General features: G+C 45.6%; 1 protein-coding gene across 5 annotated transcripts in view; it reads left to right on the forward strand.

Annotated features, from left to right (window-relative positions):
- The window catches only part of GDPD5 (glycerophosphodiester phosphodiesterase domain containing 5), a 157,954-nt gene that overhangs the window by 55,022 nt on the left and 86,591 nt on the right, over window positions 1-16,341 (forward strand). For all 5 annotated transcript variants that reach the window (XM_085216660.1, XM_085216657.1, XM_010706274.4 and 2 more), the window contains exon 2: window positions 5,642-5,816. In XM_085216660.1, coding sequence (XP_085072786.1) covers window positions 5,700-5,816 — 117 coding nt within the window. In that variant the 5' untranslated portion in view covers window positions 5,642-5,699. The remainder of the gene's footprint in view (window positions 1-5,641; window positions 5,817-16,341) is intronic.

Consider the following 16,341-nt stretch of genomic DNA (forward strand, 5'->3'; position numbering starts at 1 on the left):
GCAGGGGAGTTGGACTAGATGACCTTTAATGGTCCCTTCCAATTGATGTGATCAATTCTGTGATTCTAAGTTTACCTGGGCCTGACGTTTGGTAGATTGCACTTTGTGTGCTTGGATCCGATTGTCGCATTGCTGTGATGCCTTTTGGACACACTAAATACGAGACGGGACATGAAGGTATGACTGTGATGGCAATGGCATTTCCCTTCTATCCTCATCACCTTCCCAGCAAATCTGCCTCTCCAAAGCTATCGCCTCCCATGTTTCCTCTTTTCAAATCCAACAGTGACTGCATTTTCCATTGGCTAGGTCCTTCCATCTATACCTTGATGGATGGGGATGCAGGCCACAGCTGTCCTCCTCTTCCTGACTGGCTGAGCCCACTCCATCTTCTCTCTTGACTTCAGAACTCTTAAACATCCATCAAAACATCATAGAATGCTAGAATCACCGAGGTTGGAAAAGACCTCCAAGACCATCTAGTCCAACCATCCACCTATCACCAATATTCTCCATTAAATCATGTCCCTCAGTGCCACATCTACACTATATATACTTTTGTTAGGCTCCCATTAACAACGTGATGTAAATCATTGTTAAATTCTGGCCGACCCCACAGCTGTTCAGAGCAGTATTGGCCATGGTGCTGCTGGATGTGCAGCAAGCTGCTCATCTCAGGGCTATTAAAAGCTTTGTCCTGAGTTGCTGAATGAGATCAGAGTGACCTGTGTGAAACTGGGTTGGTAGATAAAAACTGAGTGGGCACTGCAAGGGAGGACTTGGGCTGTACCAAGCCTTGTGGGAGGGTGAGGTGCTGTCAAACCTGGCATTCACTGGCTCCATTCGTGTTATATTTGCCCAGTGCACTTAAGGATTTGTGTTGTTGCTCTTCATGTTTCTAAAATAACATCAAGATTGAATAGTAATGGTTTAATGGTTGATCTCACCTGCTCTGTTCTCCCCCCGGTCCACATTTCTGTAAGGCTACAGGGATGGAGGAGTTAACTCGTGTGGACAAAAAAATCCAAATTTTTTAGGCCAGATCTCCCCAGAGAGCTTCCCTTTTAAAGCTGCAACTTGAATTCTCTCTTGCCTTTTTTTTTTTTTTTTCTTTTTTTTGTTCCAAAAGCTATTTGGAAAGGAATAATGTGTTGCAGACTGAAACGGATACCTACAGTCCAGTATCTCAGGAATGCAGTGTGTGTGCTAATTGGGCATCCTGGAGCTTTCAGATAATGATCCCGCTGCATTTGCAGATGGACTCTTCCCTGCTCCCTCCTTTTTGGACAAGCTGGCTGGCAAATCTGGTTGTTCAGACCTACCATGTTTGCAGCCAGTGGCAGACAATGCATCTTTAAAATCAAGGTTGATGGGTTGTGTGGGTTTTTTAATTTCTTCCCCCCCCTTCTGGTGCGTGTTGGCTGGATTTGAATAATTAATGTATGTTGTCTTGCTTCCTGTTTTCATTTCTGTATGTAATGCTAACCAGTAGAGGTTTGAATCATTCATAGCCTCAAAGCTGTAGATGTCATGGGAACAGTGATTGTTTGGTATGGACTTTCTGTTTCTCTTTATTAAATCCATTCCTGGAAGCAGAAGTAAGTATTCAGTCCGTGATCTCAGCCAAGCAAAGATCTCTGGACAGATGGCATCCCTGTGGCAGTTCTGTTGGTGTGGTTTTATGAGCAGCATTGTGCTGTGTCTCAGTTCTTCTACTGCTCAGAGGTTTGTATGTGTGGTGGGGAGGATGGGTGCTGCATTTCATCTTTTCCTGTTTGTTCCTTTTGTGCATGAATGCCCTTCTAATGGCATTCATGGAGAGGAGGGAATGCTTTTAGGCTTGCAGGGTCGTGCCTTGTGTGATTCAGGGCATGCTGTGCATTTAGGAGTGGCTTTTTCTGAACTCATGTTGGATTTCATTTCTTTGTGCTCCTCCTGACCTACCCTGTGGAGGGCAGCCTGAAATGGATGGAGAAGCATCCTAAATCTAAGGGCTCCCATAACATCTGCCCATGCTGTGGTTCAGCAAGAGGACAAGGGCAAGAGCTTTGCTTGATGGGCTGTGGACACTTCTCATCTGTATTTTCCTTTTCCAATCTCTTCCAAACAAAATATTTCGACCTTCTTGATTGTTTTTGGTGGATTTTGCTGCTTTTTAAAACCTCCATCTGCCTTCTGGTAATGATTGGCGGATGTGTTTTTTGGCTGCCCTTTTGCACTTGGAGGGCACTCGGGCGCTCTGTGCTGAAACAGGAGTCTGGAGATGCTGTATTAGGTTCTGCTGATGGAGACTGGGGGAGATTCTTCAGAACTGGGCAATAAACCTGAACTCCTTGCATCTACCCGGGCTGTTGGTGTTCCTGGTGGGACTTTTCTTTAGAAAGAAGAGTTGATTGTTGGTCCTTCTCCACCCATGAAATACACTTGTACCTTGCTAAAGCAATACTGTTTGAAAATGCTTTGGTGTATCCATCAACTGTAGATGTGCAGCTTACTGTGGTGAAAATTCATGCCTTAACAGGTAGCTTTGCTGGTCATGCTGCTGTGAGAAGGTGGGATGCCTTTGTATCTTGAACTGCTTGATCTGGGGATACTTGGAAGCCCTGCCAGCAAAGTCCTTCTTATACATGCTGACATGTGATCCTTGTTCAGACTCCCTCCCCCACCTTATCAGTGGTTTCTTATGAACTGAAATGTTTGACATCTTTCTCTGGGAGGGTATGACTGCTCCTTCATCTTGTGTTACTTTTTGGTCATGGCCCATCCCTGTCAATCAGCAGCACTGACTGCCATCATCTTTTCTTGCTTCAACTTTGTTTCTTCCTATGTTGTCACCCATTTAGATTGGCAGCTCTTTTGGTACATAGGAGTGCATGCATGGATGGATATAGCTCTTATCTCTGGAAGCCCCTGGTACGTTTTCATCAGGCTGTAATGATGCTGACTGTGTCTCCTATCTCTAAAAGTTTGCATTATAAAGCAAATGAAGCTTCACGTAGGGACTTAATGATAAACGCTCTAGCTTCAGCATCCCTAAAGGAATGGTGGATCCAAGACTTGCATAACACATGAGATTTATTATTGCTGAAAGGCAGCCTCCGTTCACAAGCTCTTGGTTCTTTGGATGAATTGGATTTCTGCTTGAAAAATCAGAATTTACCAGCTTTGGCAGTGTTGCGTGGTGTCATTTTTCCAGGTGGCTGGGCCAGAGGGAAGGGCTGGAGAAGATGGGTTTGGTGGGTCGATGGTTGGACTAGATGATAACAGTCTTCTTCAACCTAAATGTTTCTGTGACTTGAAGAGGCAGTGGCTTCCCAGAAAAGTGGACTGCTGAAAAGCTCAAGTACAGCACTTCTGGTTGAGATTGCCTTGCAATTCCTGTAAGTTAGCAAATAAAACACCTGGTTAAAGCTTTTAAAGACGGAGATACTCTGTTCTCATCTCACACAGCTAAAGCAAAAAGAAGTGGAAACTGTGAAAGATATCCTTTGGAACTGAGCTCGTGTAGACTTTCTCATAGCAACAGCTCTGCTAGGTTTACAGGCAGTAATATATGGCTTGATGGTAGGGTTGTTAATAGGCTATGCATGAATTTTGTATCCCATGTCCTCTTGTAATTATTTGTTGTTCTGGAACTTCAGGGCACAGATCATGGCTTTTTTGAAGTCTCTGAAATAGAACTGAACTTTGTGTGTCCTCAGCATTTCTGTCCCATTCCATCTGACAGCTGTTTCTGCCTGCGGTGTGTAGGGATGGCAGCCTGAGAAACTCGCGTTGCAGGGACAAACCAAAGCAGACAAAAGCTGAAGGAGGGGAGATAAGAAGCAACTTGTGCTGTGACTACTGCCGAGTTTTATAAATAAAAAAATGGAGTGCAGGTGGGGAGGTGACCTCAAGCATGGAGGTGGCACAGAGCCTGGGGCAGTGCACAGAGGTGTTATGATTAGCAAGGAGCTCTCCTTTCAGACTGGATATGTTTGTACCTCTGTCCTGTATGTCCATCCCCAGGGGATGGATAAAAACACGTGGGGATGTAGGTTGACTTCAGACAGCAAATCCTATGCATGGATCCCTGAGCTGTGCTAAGTGCCTTAGAGAGATATGTCCTGACAGGGCGAAGTTATGTTTTGACAGAAGAAAAGGCAGAAGAGCTACAGATTCTGAATTCTGCAGGCACAATAGTAATGGTCTGGTGGGCAGCATCCAACCAGCAAGGTCTGTCTGCCTGCAGGATGCTCAGTGCTTGCTGGTGAAAGCCAGGACAAGGCTGCCCTAGGCTGTCTGCATGAAAATCAAAAGCTGGAAGGGCTCAGCTGTCTGTACCCTTGTTGCAGTGTCTAACCTCTGCCAGTGTTCACAACACACACGACCTGTGTGCCATGTGCACTGGCTGTGATGAAAAGTCAGGTCAGCCCAGTTTTTAGAGTCTTCCCTCCATATGACAAGGCAATGAAAGGTTCTTAGATGGCTAGGATACATCTTTATATCATGTCATGTGTTGAGGCAGCCACTGATTCATAGAATCATGAAGGTTGGAAAAGGCCTCTAAGATCCCCAACTCCAACCCCAGTCCACCCCCACCATGCCCACTGATCGTGTTCCTCATCCCCACGGTTCCTAAAAACCTCCAGGGACAGTGACCCCCCCATCTCCCTGGGCAGTCCATTTCTGTCTGAAAGAACCTGACTGCTCTTTCTGAGAATAATTTGTTCCTTATATCCAACCTGATGCCAGTGTGGATGTTGCTACTCTGACCTGAGGCAGCTTGTTGCAAGATGTGGGTGCTGGGGATGCTGCATGTCGTGAAATGGTTGTCCAAGAGAGGGTGAGATTTGCAAGCATTCCATGAACATAACTTTGCATGCTCTGGGCAGGCAGCTGATCACTTTGCAAGCTCAGTGGCTGATGAGCATCATTCACAGAGCGTGAATTATGCAGGCAGCAGCCTTGTGTGGGGTTGCAGGTGTGCAGCAGTGCACCAGCAACTTGGAAAACTCTTTGTGCTCCAATGGCAAATAGAGCAGCTTGGTCTTTTGGGGTGTGTTTGATGGGAAGGAGACTGGGAGAAAGCTGCATCCCTGCAAGTGCTTGCTGGATATGTTTTGTACAGAGGTGGAAGGTGCTATCTGCCTTTTTTGCACACACAGAAATGTCAGCACCTCATCTGGGACTGTTTTGCAGGCTCCATAGGATGCTTGTGATGAACTGATTGTACCTTGGCTGGGTTTCAGCCTCACAGAGGTTGAACTGAATCAATTTTAAGGTTGTGCTTGTGGCGGGCAAGACTCTTCACTTTCCAATCACGTATATAGACCTCATCTGGGCAGCAAGTCAACTGCTCTTGTCCTCGTGTGGCTCTCCTTACTGATAACTCGTAGGAATGCATTCTCTTTTGGAGATGTGGGAGAAACAGCACAAGGAAACAAATCTTGCAAACTAATTAAACTTCTCAGACTTAAAGCACAACAAGCTGGAGATACTGGCTGGGCTGGGAATAGATCTGATTATCATTCCTCCTCTCCAGGTAGCCAGAGGGCATGGTTAATTATTAAATTGCTTGTTGAAGTATTGAAATATCCCTTGGAACTTAATTTCCTTTTCTCCCCCCTTTTTTTTTTCTTTCTCCTTCCTCTTGCTGAAGGGCTCTCCCAGGACCTGATGGCTTTCTGATACGTCGCTCCTGAGGGGCTGGCAGGAGCATGGTTAAACACCAACCACTGCAGTACTACGAGCCACAGCTATGCTTATCATGCCTGACCGGGATCTACGGCTGCCGGTGGAAACGGTACCAGCGGTCACATGATGACACTACCAAGGTGGGTGAGAACCCAGCCAGAAGCCTGGGAGGCAAAGGAGAACGTGGGCTGAAGGTGCTGGGTGCTTGGGCTTTGTTGGCTTGGAAAGATTGTGGAGATCTGTGGTTCTGTGGCTGGAGGTCTGGGAGAAGTCATTACCATATAGTCGATGTAGCAGATGGACATGGGTATCTGGTTGTGGTGCTCAATGGAATTGAGGCTTTAGGGATCTGGTTGTGGTGCTCAATGAGATTGAGACTGTGGGTATCTGGTTGTGGTGCTCAAAAGGAGTTGAGGCTGTGGGTACCTGCTTGTGATGCTCAATGGGGTTGAAGACTGTGGGTATCTGGTTGTGGTGCTCAGTGGGGTTGAGACTGTGGGTGTCTGCTTGTGGTGCTCAGTGGAGTTGAGGCTGCGGGCATCTGGTTGTGGTGCTCAAGAGGGGTTGACGTTTTAGGTATCTGGTTGTGATGCTCAGTGGGATTAAGACTGTGGTATCTGGTTGTGGTGCTCAATGGGGTTGAGACAGCGGGTGTCTGCTTGTAGTGCTCAGTGGAGTTGAGGCTGTGGGCATCTGGCTGTGGTGCTCAAAAGCAGTTGAGGTTTTAGGTATCTGATTGTGATGCTCAGTGGGATTAAGACTGTGGGTATCTGGTTGTGGTGCTCAATGGGATTGAGACTGTGGGTATCTGGTTGTGGTGCTCAATGGGATTGAGGCTGTAGGTATCTGGTTGTGGTGCTCAATGGGGTCGAGTGCTGTGGGTTTGGCTAAATCTGTCCATATTTTCCCATTGGTGCTGGGGAGAATTCTGTTTTTAAGTTGCTTTTGTTGATGTTCTTGTTCTGCCAGTTTGTGGAGGCTGCATTTCTGCGTAGTCTCTGGGCTCTGCGTGTGTGTAGAGATGAGAACTACCTGGGGATGGACCAGGGAGCTGTTAGAGGTGACCTCACTCCCCTGAATAAATGCTGTTTTGAAGAGTTCTGGCAGAGGGAATCCAGGCAGTCAAGGCCAGACTCCCTGGCTGTTTGAGATGAGTCCTCACGAGACCTGATAAGTTTGTGGGAAGGATTCTGAAACAAACTGCTGTCAGAGCTGTCACATTCCATCTCTGGGTAATGGTTGTTGTGTTCTTCTGTGCTCTTGTGTTGTCTGGTATTCTTTTTTTTTTTTTCGATGTGTGTGCATATTACATAAAGAAGGAAAAGAAGTCACAAACACAACTTAAATCTTGCTTGTTCTGGCAGTGGTCCCTGGGGATCCTTCTGTTGCTTTTTGAGGATTCAGTTTTGCTCCGGTGAAAGTCAGCTGCTGTTTTACTTCTAAGTCAATAAGCAGAAATCTTTCAGGCGATGGAGTACTTCTCCTCTGGAACAGAGGCTGAGGGAAAAACACGTGGGTGCAACAGATCCCATGCCAGAGTGCTCCTGGTTCTGAATTGCATCAATTGCAGACGGTGCAGCTGGACTGGGAGCTCCTGCATGAACCAAGAAGTCATGGCTTGTGTTTGTGCACCGCAGAACAAATTTCCTCTTGTAAAGCAGAAATGTTTGGGCTGGTTTTTCTCCTCTCTTGGTATTCTCAGTAACTGCTTTTCTGCTGAAGTTTCCTTTGAGCAAATACCCAGGCGCATCCACACTGGAGGGTGTAGTTTTGTTTCTAAGACTTGGTCAGGAAAGCGGTGAGTTGTAATGTCTGGCATGCCTGCACATACTAATTTAAATACTCAAAATGCCATATTCCTTATGTCTTATGAACCAGAACATTATGTTTCCAAGCTAAAAATCCACAGAAAAAAAAAAAACTGCAGTTGGCTTTTATTTTTCATTGAAATCTGGCTGCTTGCGCTGACTTCATTTTTAACCAGAAAATACCAGTGGCAATTTGCCAATTCTGCTTAGAATTACGTTTGTTTTTCTGGTGCTGGAGAAGAACTTGTGTTCGAAGCTAGGCTTAAAAATATGTCCAGGCTCTCGAGTCTGTTTTGAGGTATGCGCGGGTCTCAGCTTCCACTTTAATGCCCAAAAGGAGTAAACGTAGTTCTTTTGGGAGCAAGAGAAGAATGTCTTAATTATTTACATGTCCCTGGAGGTGTTCAGGGCCAGGTTGGATGGGCAGCCTGGGCTGGTATGGAATGTGGAGGTTGGTGGCCCTGCTTGCAGCAGAGGGGATTGGAGCTTCATGATCCTTGAGGTTACTTCCAACCCAGGCCATTCTGTGATTCTGTGATCTACAGGCTATGAAAAACCAAGGTATGAAGGTATGAAGAATCTGTTCCCAGATTCAGAAAATACCATACTGTAGCCTTTACATGAAGGCTTTGCACAAAGGCATGGCACAATACCTCTCCTATTGCCCTGTACCCATTGCTATAGTAACTCAATCACTGCAAACCCAAAGTAGAGCCAATTGTAGCGTAATGAAAAACCTAGAGTTACCTCTAGGAAAGGCATGTATTCATACAATCTTACCTCTGTGTAGGCTACAGAAAGGCTCTCTGCATTCTATTTAGGAGATATGGTTTTCTAGAGCCTTCCCCCACCTGTGAGCTCTGACCCAACCTTGCGTAGAGCATCCTTGAAATCTGCTGTGTGTGACCACGAATGTTTATTTTCTAGTTGTGTTGCTGCTGAGCAGCCGGAGTTCTTAAGGATTCTGCTCTCCTTCACTCACATTTATGCAGATCATGCAGATTTCTACTAAAAAATTTACATGAAAATGAGAATTTTAATTGTATGCTTGAACACCAAGTTGTTGGTGTTTTGGTTTTTTTTTTGCTGGAATTGTGATGGTCCTTTGCCTTCACCTGACCCTTTAGGAGTGGAGGAAGGAGGCTGAAGGCACACGCCTGTGCACATGGCCTGCTTTTTGAATTAATTTTCATCAATTGCAAAAAAAATTAATCAGCTGCAAAATTCCATAATCCTTTGTATGGCTTTAGCTTTATTAGCACGATCCCCATTTATGGTTGTTGGGGAAGATCTGGACGCATCAGCTTTGGCTTGTGGTTGCCAGGCACGCTTTTAAAGTTCTAAAGTTCAGACAGCAGCAAGGTAGCTTGCAGACAATGCAATCCTCTTGATGAATTGCCAGCAATTAAATACGGGGCAGCGCTGCTAATTGTGCCCGATAAACACAATGCTCCATAAGCAGCCTGTCTGCTTCACCCGAGATGACTCTGTGCTGGGCACTGCAGTGCCAGAGCAGCTCTTGCTTCCAGAGTATCTTTTAGCATCTTTGATCATCCATCCAGAGCTCCTGCAGGGTCAGTATCCACGTGGGAATTGTTGATGGATTGCATTACGTAAATGTGGAGTTAGATCTATCAGCTGATTTTGTGCTTTTATTGATTCCAGAGCCATGTTATTTCCACGCAGCAAATATCACGCCAGGGAAATCATCCTAGGCAGGACTAGGGAGAGATTATGAGGAAGAAAATTGCCATGATAATTTTTGATCTGTCCAGGTAACAGAAGTGACTACATCCATTGGCTGGCTGTTCTTTTGTTTTTTGGTTGTTTTTTTTTTTTTTTTTTTTTTTTTTTTTGTGGTTACTAAATATTGAAGTCTTGGATGTTTTGCAATACTATTTAATTTGCTGTCAAAGGGGATAAAATACTACTGCTGATTGCAAAGGGCTGTTCTGCCTGGCTACGGGCTTATCCTAGAATCAGAATGGTTGGGTTGCAAGGGACCAGCTCAGGCTGCCCAGGGCCCAGCCATGGCATTGTCACCTCCAGGGATGGGCACCCACAGCTCTGTGCAGCAGTGCTGGGGCATCACCGCCTCTGGGAAAGAATTTCTTCCTAATATCTGACCTGAATCTCCCCTCTTTTAGTTTGAAGCCCTTTCCCTGTGAACGATAACCATAGTCCTCAACCATGAACCCTTCTGGGATACAAGTGGGTGATCAAATGTAACTGGGATCTTTTCTTGTCTTTCTCATTCACCCTGCAGCTTGGCTTCAGCATGTATGCCATCTTTTTCCTGGGTTTTCACCAGTTGCCAAGGATGGGCAAGTGTAAGGGCCTAGTTTGGTGCATGTCAAAGGAAGGGCCATCATCTGGGAATGTGAACTGCAGATTCCTGAATCATAGACTCATTAAGGTCGGAAAAGACCACTAAGATCATGTAGTCCAATCATCAACCCATCCCCACCACGCTCACCAAACCACTGGGAAGCTTTCAGACCCAGGTAGCTGAAAAAACAGGATTTTTGTTGTGATTTCTGTTCTTCAGTGCCATCTACCACATACTTAAACGGGGTCTTTTGGATGCATTCAAGGCCAGGCTGGATGTGGCTCTGGGCAGCCTGGGCTGCTGGTTGGCGACCTGCACACAGCAGGGGGTTGGAAGTGGGTGAGCACTGTGCTCCTTTGCAACCCAGGCCATTCTATCATTCTGTGATTCTGCAATTCAGGCTCTGGGTAATGTTATAAATGCCCGTGGTTAGCCTGACCTTTTTAGAGGTGATTGAGTAGCTCTTACAGCAATGGCTTGAAAACTTCTAATGCTCTGCCGTTACTGCTTTATTCAGAACCTTTGAAGTGCTCCGTGCACGAACTCCTTGCAATAAACAGCCAGACCAGCCCCCCTGCGTACACAAAGGTGCCTTGTGTCTTTTCCAACATTATGGGCCTCCAGAGTTTTATTCAGATGGTGGCATTTCCTTGTTACAGCTGCCAGATGTGCTCCCTCCAACAGTTTTTTCTTTGTGTTGCACTAATTATCTGGGTGAATAATTACGTTGCTGGAGCCCATTATTCCTTCCTCCCTCCTGCTTGCTCTTGTGCATTTTCAGGAGGGTATAGCAGATGCTGCTGCTGCTCTCCTTTGTGTAGCTGCTGTGTGCATGGTGTTGACTTAAAAAAAAGAAGAAAAAGAAAGAGATTAAGTAAGGTGAGCTCAGCATCAGTGATTGTCAGTAGGTTTTTTGCCCACTTATCATAGAATCATAGTGGCTTAGGTTGGACAGGACCTCGGAGATCATCCAATTCCAACACTCCTGCTGAGGGCAGGGCTACCAGCTCAGGCTGCCCAGGATCCCATCCAACCTGGCTTTGAATGCCTCCAGGGATGAGGCACCCACAGCCCCTTAGGCAGCAGTGCCAGCACTCACCACTCTGAGTAAAAGAATTTCTTCCTAACATCTGACCTAAATTTCCCCTCCTTTAGTTTAAAGCCATTCTCCCTTATCCTATCACTATCAGTCCATGTAAAAAGTTGCTCTCTCTCCTGCTTATAAGCTCCCCTCAAGTACTGGAAGGCTGCAGTGAGGTCTCCCTGGATGTTCCCTTCTCGAGGCTGAACACCCCCAGCTCCCTGCACTCAGCCTTGGGGAACCTCACTGGTTCTCATGTGCCCACTTTTGGAGCCTGCCCAGGTCCCTCTGGATGCCATCCTTCCCTTCTGCTGTGTGACAGCCCTTGGTGCCATCAGCAAACTGCTGAGGGTGCGCTGATCCCACTGTCTACATCATTGATAGAGATACTGAAGATACACCAGTAAGTCCCAAAGTGGCCATTGATGGACCTAGTTTTTATCCTGGATATTAGTGAAAAGCAAACTAGAGTTAATAGCTTAAGACAGGTCTCAGTAGATGATGTGCATGTAGCACGAGTGGACCAGTAGATCCAAGGGCTGGTGGCCAACTTCTGTCTGTGCAGGAAAAGGAGCCTTTGGGCAGCTGAGGATGGAATGGGAAAGAAAGATAGGGACAAGCTGGGACAAAACTGGAGGTCACTTTTTCCTTATATTCAAGAATTGTAGAATCATAGAATATCCTGAGTTGGAAGGAACTCATAATGATCTTCAAAGCCAACTCCTAAGAAATCTCCACGTTTCTTCTGTCCTTACTCCAGCAGCAGCCAGAGGAGGTAACTTATGTGTATTTTCTTCTATTTTTTCCTTTTTATTTCTGGTTTGCAGACAGAAGCTGGCTGCTTGTGCTTCCCAGGAAATCCACTATGTGTTGTCAGGGGGTTTTGCCAAGCCTTTCCTAAAAAGTACTCAGGAAGTGATGACTCTAAGCTTGCTGTGTTCACCCTGGGGGGAAGAAAAGCTGAAAGCAGGTAGGATCAGTGCCTTGGAGCTCTAGAGGATAAGCACTGCAAAGGAGGAATTATTAAAGGCTGTGAGGACCCGGATTGGTAACCTACTGCTGTGTGAGCTGATGGAGAGAAGAGCTGGGGCTGATGGAGAGAAGGGTTGGAGTTTGATGTGGGTTTCTGGATCAACAGATGGAGGGGAGAGGAAGAAGGTGCAGCCCGCTGTGTTGCTCTCTGTGCTGGGAAAGCTGATCAGAGACTTGGGAGCTGTGGCTGTTGCCAGAATGGCAAGAAGAATGACTTCAGGTGCTGTGCTTTAGATTAAGGCATGTTCACCTTGACTGCTTTCTTCACGATTTTTCTCTGAATTCCTCCTCGGATGTTCAGCTGTGCTGGTGTTTCCATGACGATCACCCAGGTTTTGGCACTCAAAGCAGAAGAGCTCAATGCATCTGTTGCCTCCTGATGCAGTGTGTCCCACCCGAGGTACTGCAGTGCAGGTTTGCTGAACACACAACTGCTTTGTGGTCTTTTTGGGTCTAGAAAATGCCATAAGAGCTCTGTTTTGTCCACTGACCAGTTATGTATGCAGAATCATAGACTGATGCACAGAATAATTGCTTTGTGCAGATGTCCTGGTTAGCATATGTTACACAAGGGTAAGGAGGTCGAGTTATGGCTCATGGGCAACTGAAAGTGCTGGCTGAACAGCAATGCAAGGTGTCTGAAATGTGCAGATATAGGATGGGCAATGTGGGGAATATCAAATACTTGCAACGCCTCTCTCCTTCTTCAAAGCCTTGAGAGCTGCTTGTGTAGCTGCAAGACAGTATAAATTAGTTATCAAAGCATTCCTAATGAATTGGGTGTTTGCTGTTGAGTCTTATTCCCTTCAAATAAAATGGTAATGATTCAGGATGGTCCATCTGCTTAGAAACATCACGTGTGTTTGAGCTGAGGCTTCTGATGGCTTTCTTTTTTTCTTGTTTCTTATGTAAAATGATGAAGCTGTGAGAAGAATGTGGAGCTGTGATCCGTCGACGTAATGGATTGCTGTGCTGTGTCTGTGATACATGTATTAATTCATTTCAGAATGAAATACTCTTGTAATTCCCACTTGGCAGGAGTTGTGAAATGACCTGAGCAGATGAGCTGAACCACACTGGTGTGATATATCTGTGGGCTTTAGAGCTGAGACTTTGCTGTGTCTTCAGTGCTAATCCCCTGATGGCCAGAGGTCACAAAAACTGCTTGCCTTGCTAAAGCTGCTGTTAGAGGAAAGGTGGATTTGCCCTTTTGGGTACAATTTCAATTTGTTAATGCTCATCACTGTAGGACCAAAGATGTGAGTGCTTTTGATGAAAGATGCTCTTTCATGCCTGTTTGATTCTGCTTTGGTCCCTAAGGCATCGGATAGTGGCTTCTGCAGTAGCATACGGCCAGTGATCCAGAGCTGAATCTCCATGAATTAATACATCAAATGATGTTGGAGTGATGGGCTAAATGCAAGAAAATCCAATTGTTGGATTAAATATTGATCTTTTTTTTTAATTGTTTCTCTCCAATGCTTGCAGTCAAAACTAAAACACTCCTGTTCTCAGCACCTGAACATCCTTTAAATACACCCTTTGAGCTTTTCATTATACAGGAAGGCTGTAATGTGACACAGGGCTGGGGGGGATGGGGTCAGGATGCTCCTGGCTGCACGTGGCCGTATCACCCTGCCCACATTGCAGAGTCTTCTGCTGAACTCCCTTAATTTTGTCCTCTTTGCAGTTGCATTGCCTTGTAGGAATTATACTGTCTATTTCAGCCTCACTGAAATCAGCCCCATGAAATCAGTTTCTCTTTGCTCTGGGAGACACCCAGGTACTCAGGAAAGATGCAAACCTCTCTTGGCACCGCTTTCCTGGCATCAAGAGCTCTCCAGGAGCATGGACACTATTAATGTGTTTTCTTGGCAGGATTCAGCTGCTGAAATGTGTTAAAAGCTTCATCATCAGTGGAAATGTTTTGTGAAGGAGTGAGACTTCTTTTAGTCTGGATAGATGGAAGTCCCCTGGTTGGCTGCATGGAGCAGAGAGGTGTCCTGGTGACAAGTTCAGATGATTCTGAATTGGATGGGATCATGGAGTCCAACCCCTGGCCCCACAAAGAACCGCCCTAAATTCAAACCCTGTGTCTGAGAGCATTGTCCAAATGCTCCTTGAACTCTGGCATGACAGAATCATAGTAGCTGGGATTCAGAAACTGTTCTTAACCCACTTGAGCTTGCTTATTGTTGGGTCCTGTATCCTCAGACAGTAAGGCTAGTGCTGAAGCCATTGACTGCTTAGAAAGTCGAACCTGCAGGAGACCAGTGTTGGTTGTATCTGTTTCATACCATGGATATAAAGCCCAGAAAGCCAATATATTTATAACTGACCAAAAGCCCAGTCTGCTGGGCTGCACTGTAAGTAGAATCTATTGAATACAGTTCCAGCCTTAATAGATTTAGGTTGTATTTTTCCCCAACACCACCCTTCAGTGTAAAGGAGTCACCAGCGATTGCAGATATTGTGGCTTCTGTAAATTCCCTGTAAAGGTTGCTTCCTACTCCAGTAATGCTGGATTGTTTGAAGGATGGTAAATTCCAAGCCCCAGGAAAGCAATGGGGTTTGACTTGCTGCCTGGTGCTACTATTGCTGTCAGGGTGAGGGTATTTCACTAATGCTAATTCTCAGGCTTAGTCCCCATGCGAGCAAAATGCCGGTGGGAGGGAGTCTGCAAAACCCATTGGCTGTGTGTCTGACTTTGGATTATGGGGTAGGATGGAGTGATTAACGTGCCCTATGATTTATAATGTTTTATTGGTGTCGAAGGTTTTTACTGTGCAGAATCTTGCAAAATGTGTCCCAGGCTATGGATGGCCAGCACTGAGCTGGAGCTGCAGCTGGAGAAAGGGGACAGCAAGGCAGGGGGGAGATATGGGAAAAGAGATAGGGAAGGGGGATCTTTGAGACCTGGCTCCTTGCAGCAAACCCCATGCTTTGCTAACAAGAGCTGGTGGCTGTATAGTTTGAGTTTTACCAGGGCTTTTCTCTGATATCCTTTCTGTCTAGAGGCAGTGATGTGCAGCCAGTCTTGCAAAATCTTCACCTGTTGGAAGGATTCTAGCTGAGAGATGAGGTTGGGTGCTCAACCAGCCACATTGCCTTGTATGAGAGAACTTCCTCAGCTGACCCTGTAAATGTCCTCAGGCAGCAGCAAGAGCATTGCACTGGGTGAAATCACACACTTTGTGTTTTGTAATTGAGCTAACACTCAATAGAATCATTAAGGATAGAAAAGACTCCCTAAGATCATCTAGGCCAACCACTGGCTCATTACCACCGTGCCCGATCAGGCTGTGGGATTCAGCAGGTTTGTGCTTTGCTATGGAAGCTGATGAGGCCAAGTGATGGCATGTCAGTTCCCTTAAATGCGTGTTTTACTTTTCTTTGTGACTCTTTTTCTTTGCATAAGCAAATAATTCATTATTCCCATACAACTCCTATGAAAGGACTGGGGAATTCCAGCATTTGCAGTGAGGAAGGTAGAGTATTTACTGAAGGCTTTCTAAAAGCCGGAAGAAGTGTCATTTTTCTTCTTGCTTTCCAAAAGAACTAAATATATTTTCCCTCTCAGCCGTGTAGTGCTGAGAATTAAGCTAGTGCTAGAATTAAGCTTTTAAAATTGAAATGGAAATATCTTTCTCAAAAGAAGCAATGGGAATGATGCTCCTGCCAGCATAGTGATGGATACTCCTGCCAGCATAAGCCTTGTTGTTTGTAGCTGCAGTATCATAGGTTGATTGGCTGTGTCACTACTTACATGGATAGTTTGTCCCTTCTCATGAAGACAGCAAGTGCTGCAAGTGAAATGTTAGTAGAATCATGGAAAGTTGACTAGTTGGCCTGTTTTGTGTGAAGCCCTATCAGGGTTCTTGTCCAGAGGACTCTGTCTTATCCTTATTCGGAGGGAAGCAAGGATGACTTTGCTGCCTTTCAATTGAACTCAAGTGATTTCCTTTATTTTTTGGCTTTGAACTTGCTTGCCTACCAATCACCAAGTCTCTTCTCCCAGTGCCTTTCCCTCATTCCCAGGTGTCCTGGAAGAAATCCAAGGACAGAGCATAGAAAGGAGAAAAACTGCCATGTGTCCTTGCTGGGTGGCTGAATGTTTGTGTATTAGCTGAGAAAAGAGGCTTTGTTTTTTCACCTCACATAGGAAAAAAAAAACAACAACTTTATTTGTGTCTTATAAAATTACTTCAGTGAAATCTGATCAGGGATGCCTGTGGGTCCAAAATGACCACGAAAATTAACCAGATGAGAAAGAAACCTGGCACCAATGTGAAGAATGAGTGGAACGGAGGAAATTATAGGAGTGGGACTAGCTTGTGTTGGATTTTTCCTTGCTAAGCATGTGCTGAACCACAGAATGGCTTGGGTTGGAAGAGACCTCAAGGATCGTGAAGCTC

The sequence above is a fragment of the Meleagris gallopavo genome, chromosome 1 (genome assembly GCF_905368555.1).
Source record: "Meleagris gallopavo chromosome 1, MGAL_WU_HG_1.1, whole genome shotgun sequence".
In the NCBI taxonomy this organism is placed as follows: domain Eukaryota; kingdom Metazoa; phylum Chordata; class Aves; order Galliformes; family Phasianidae; genus Meleagris; species Meleagris gallopavo.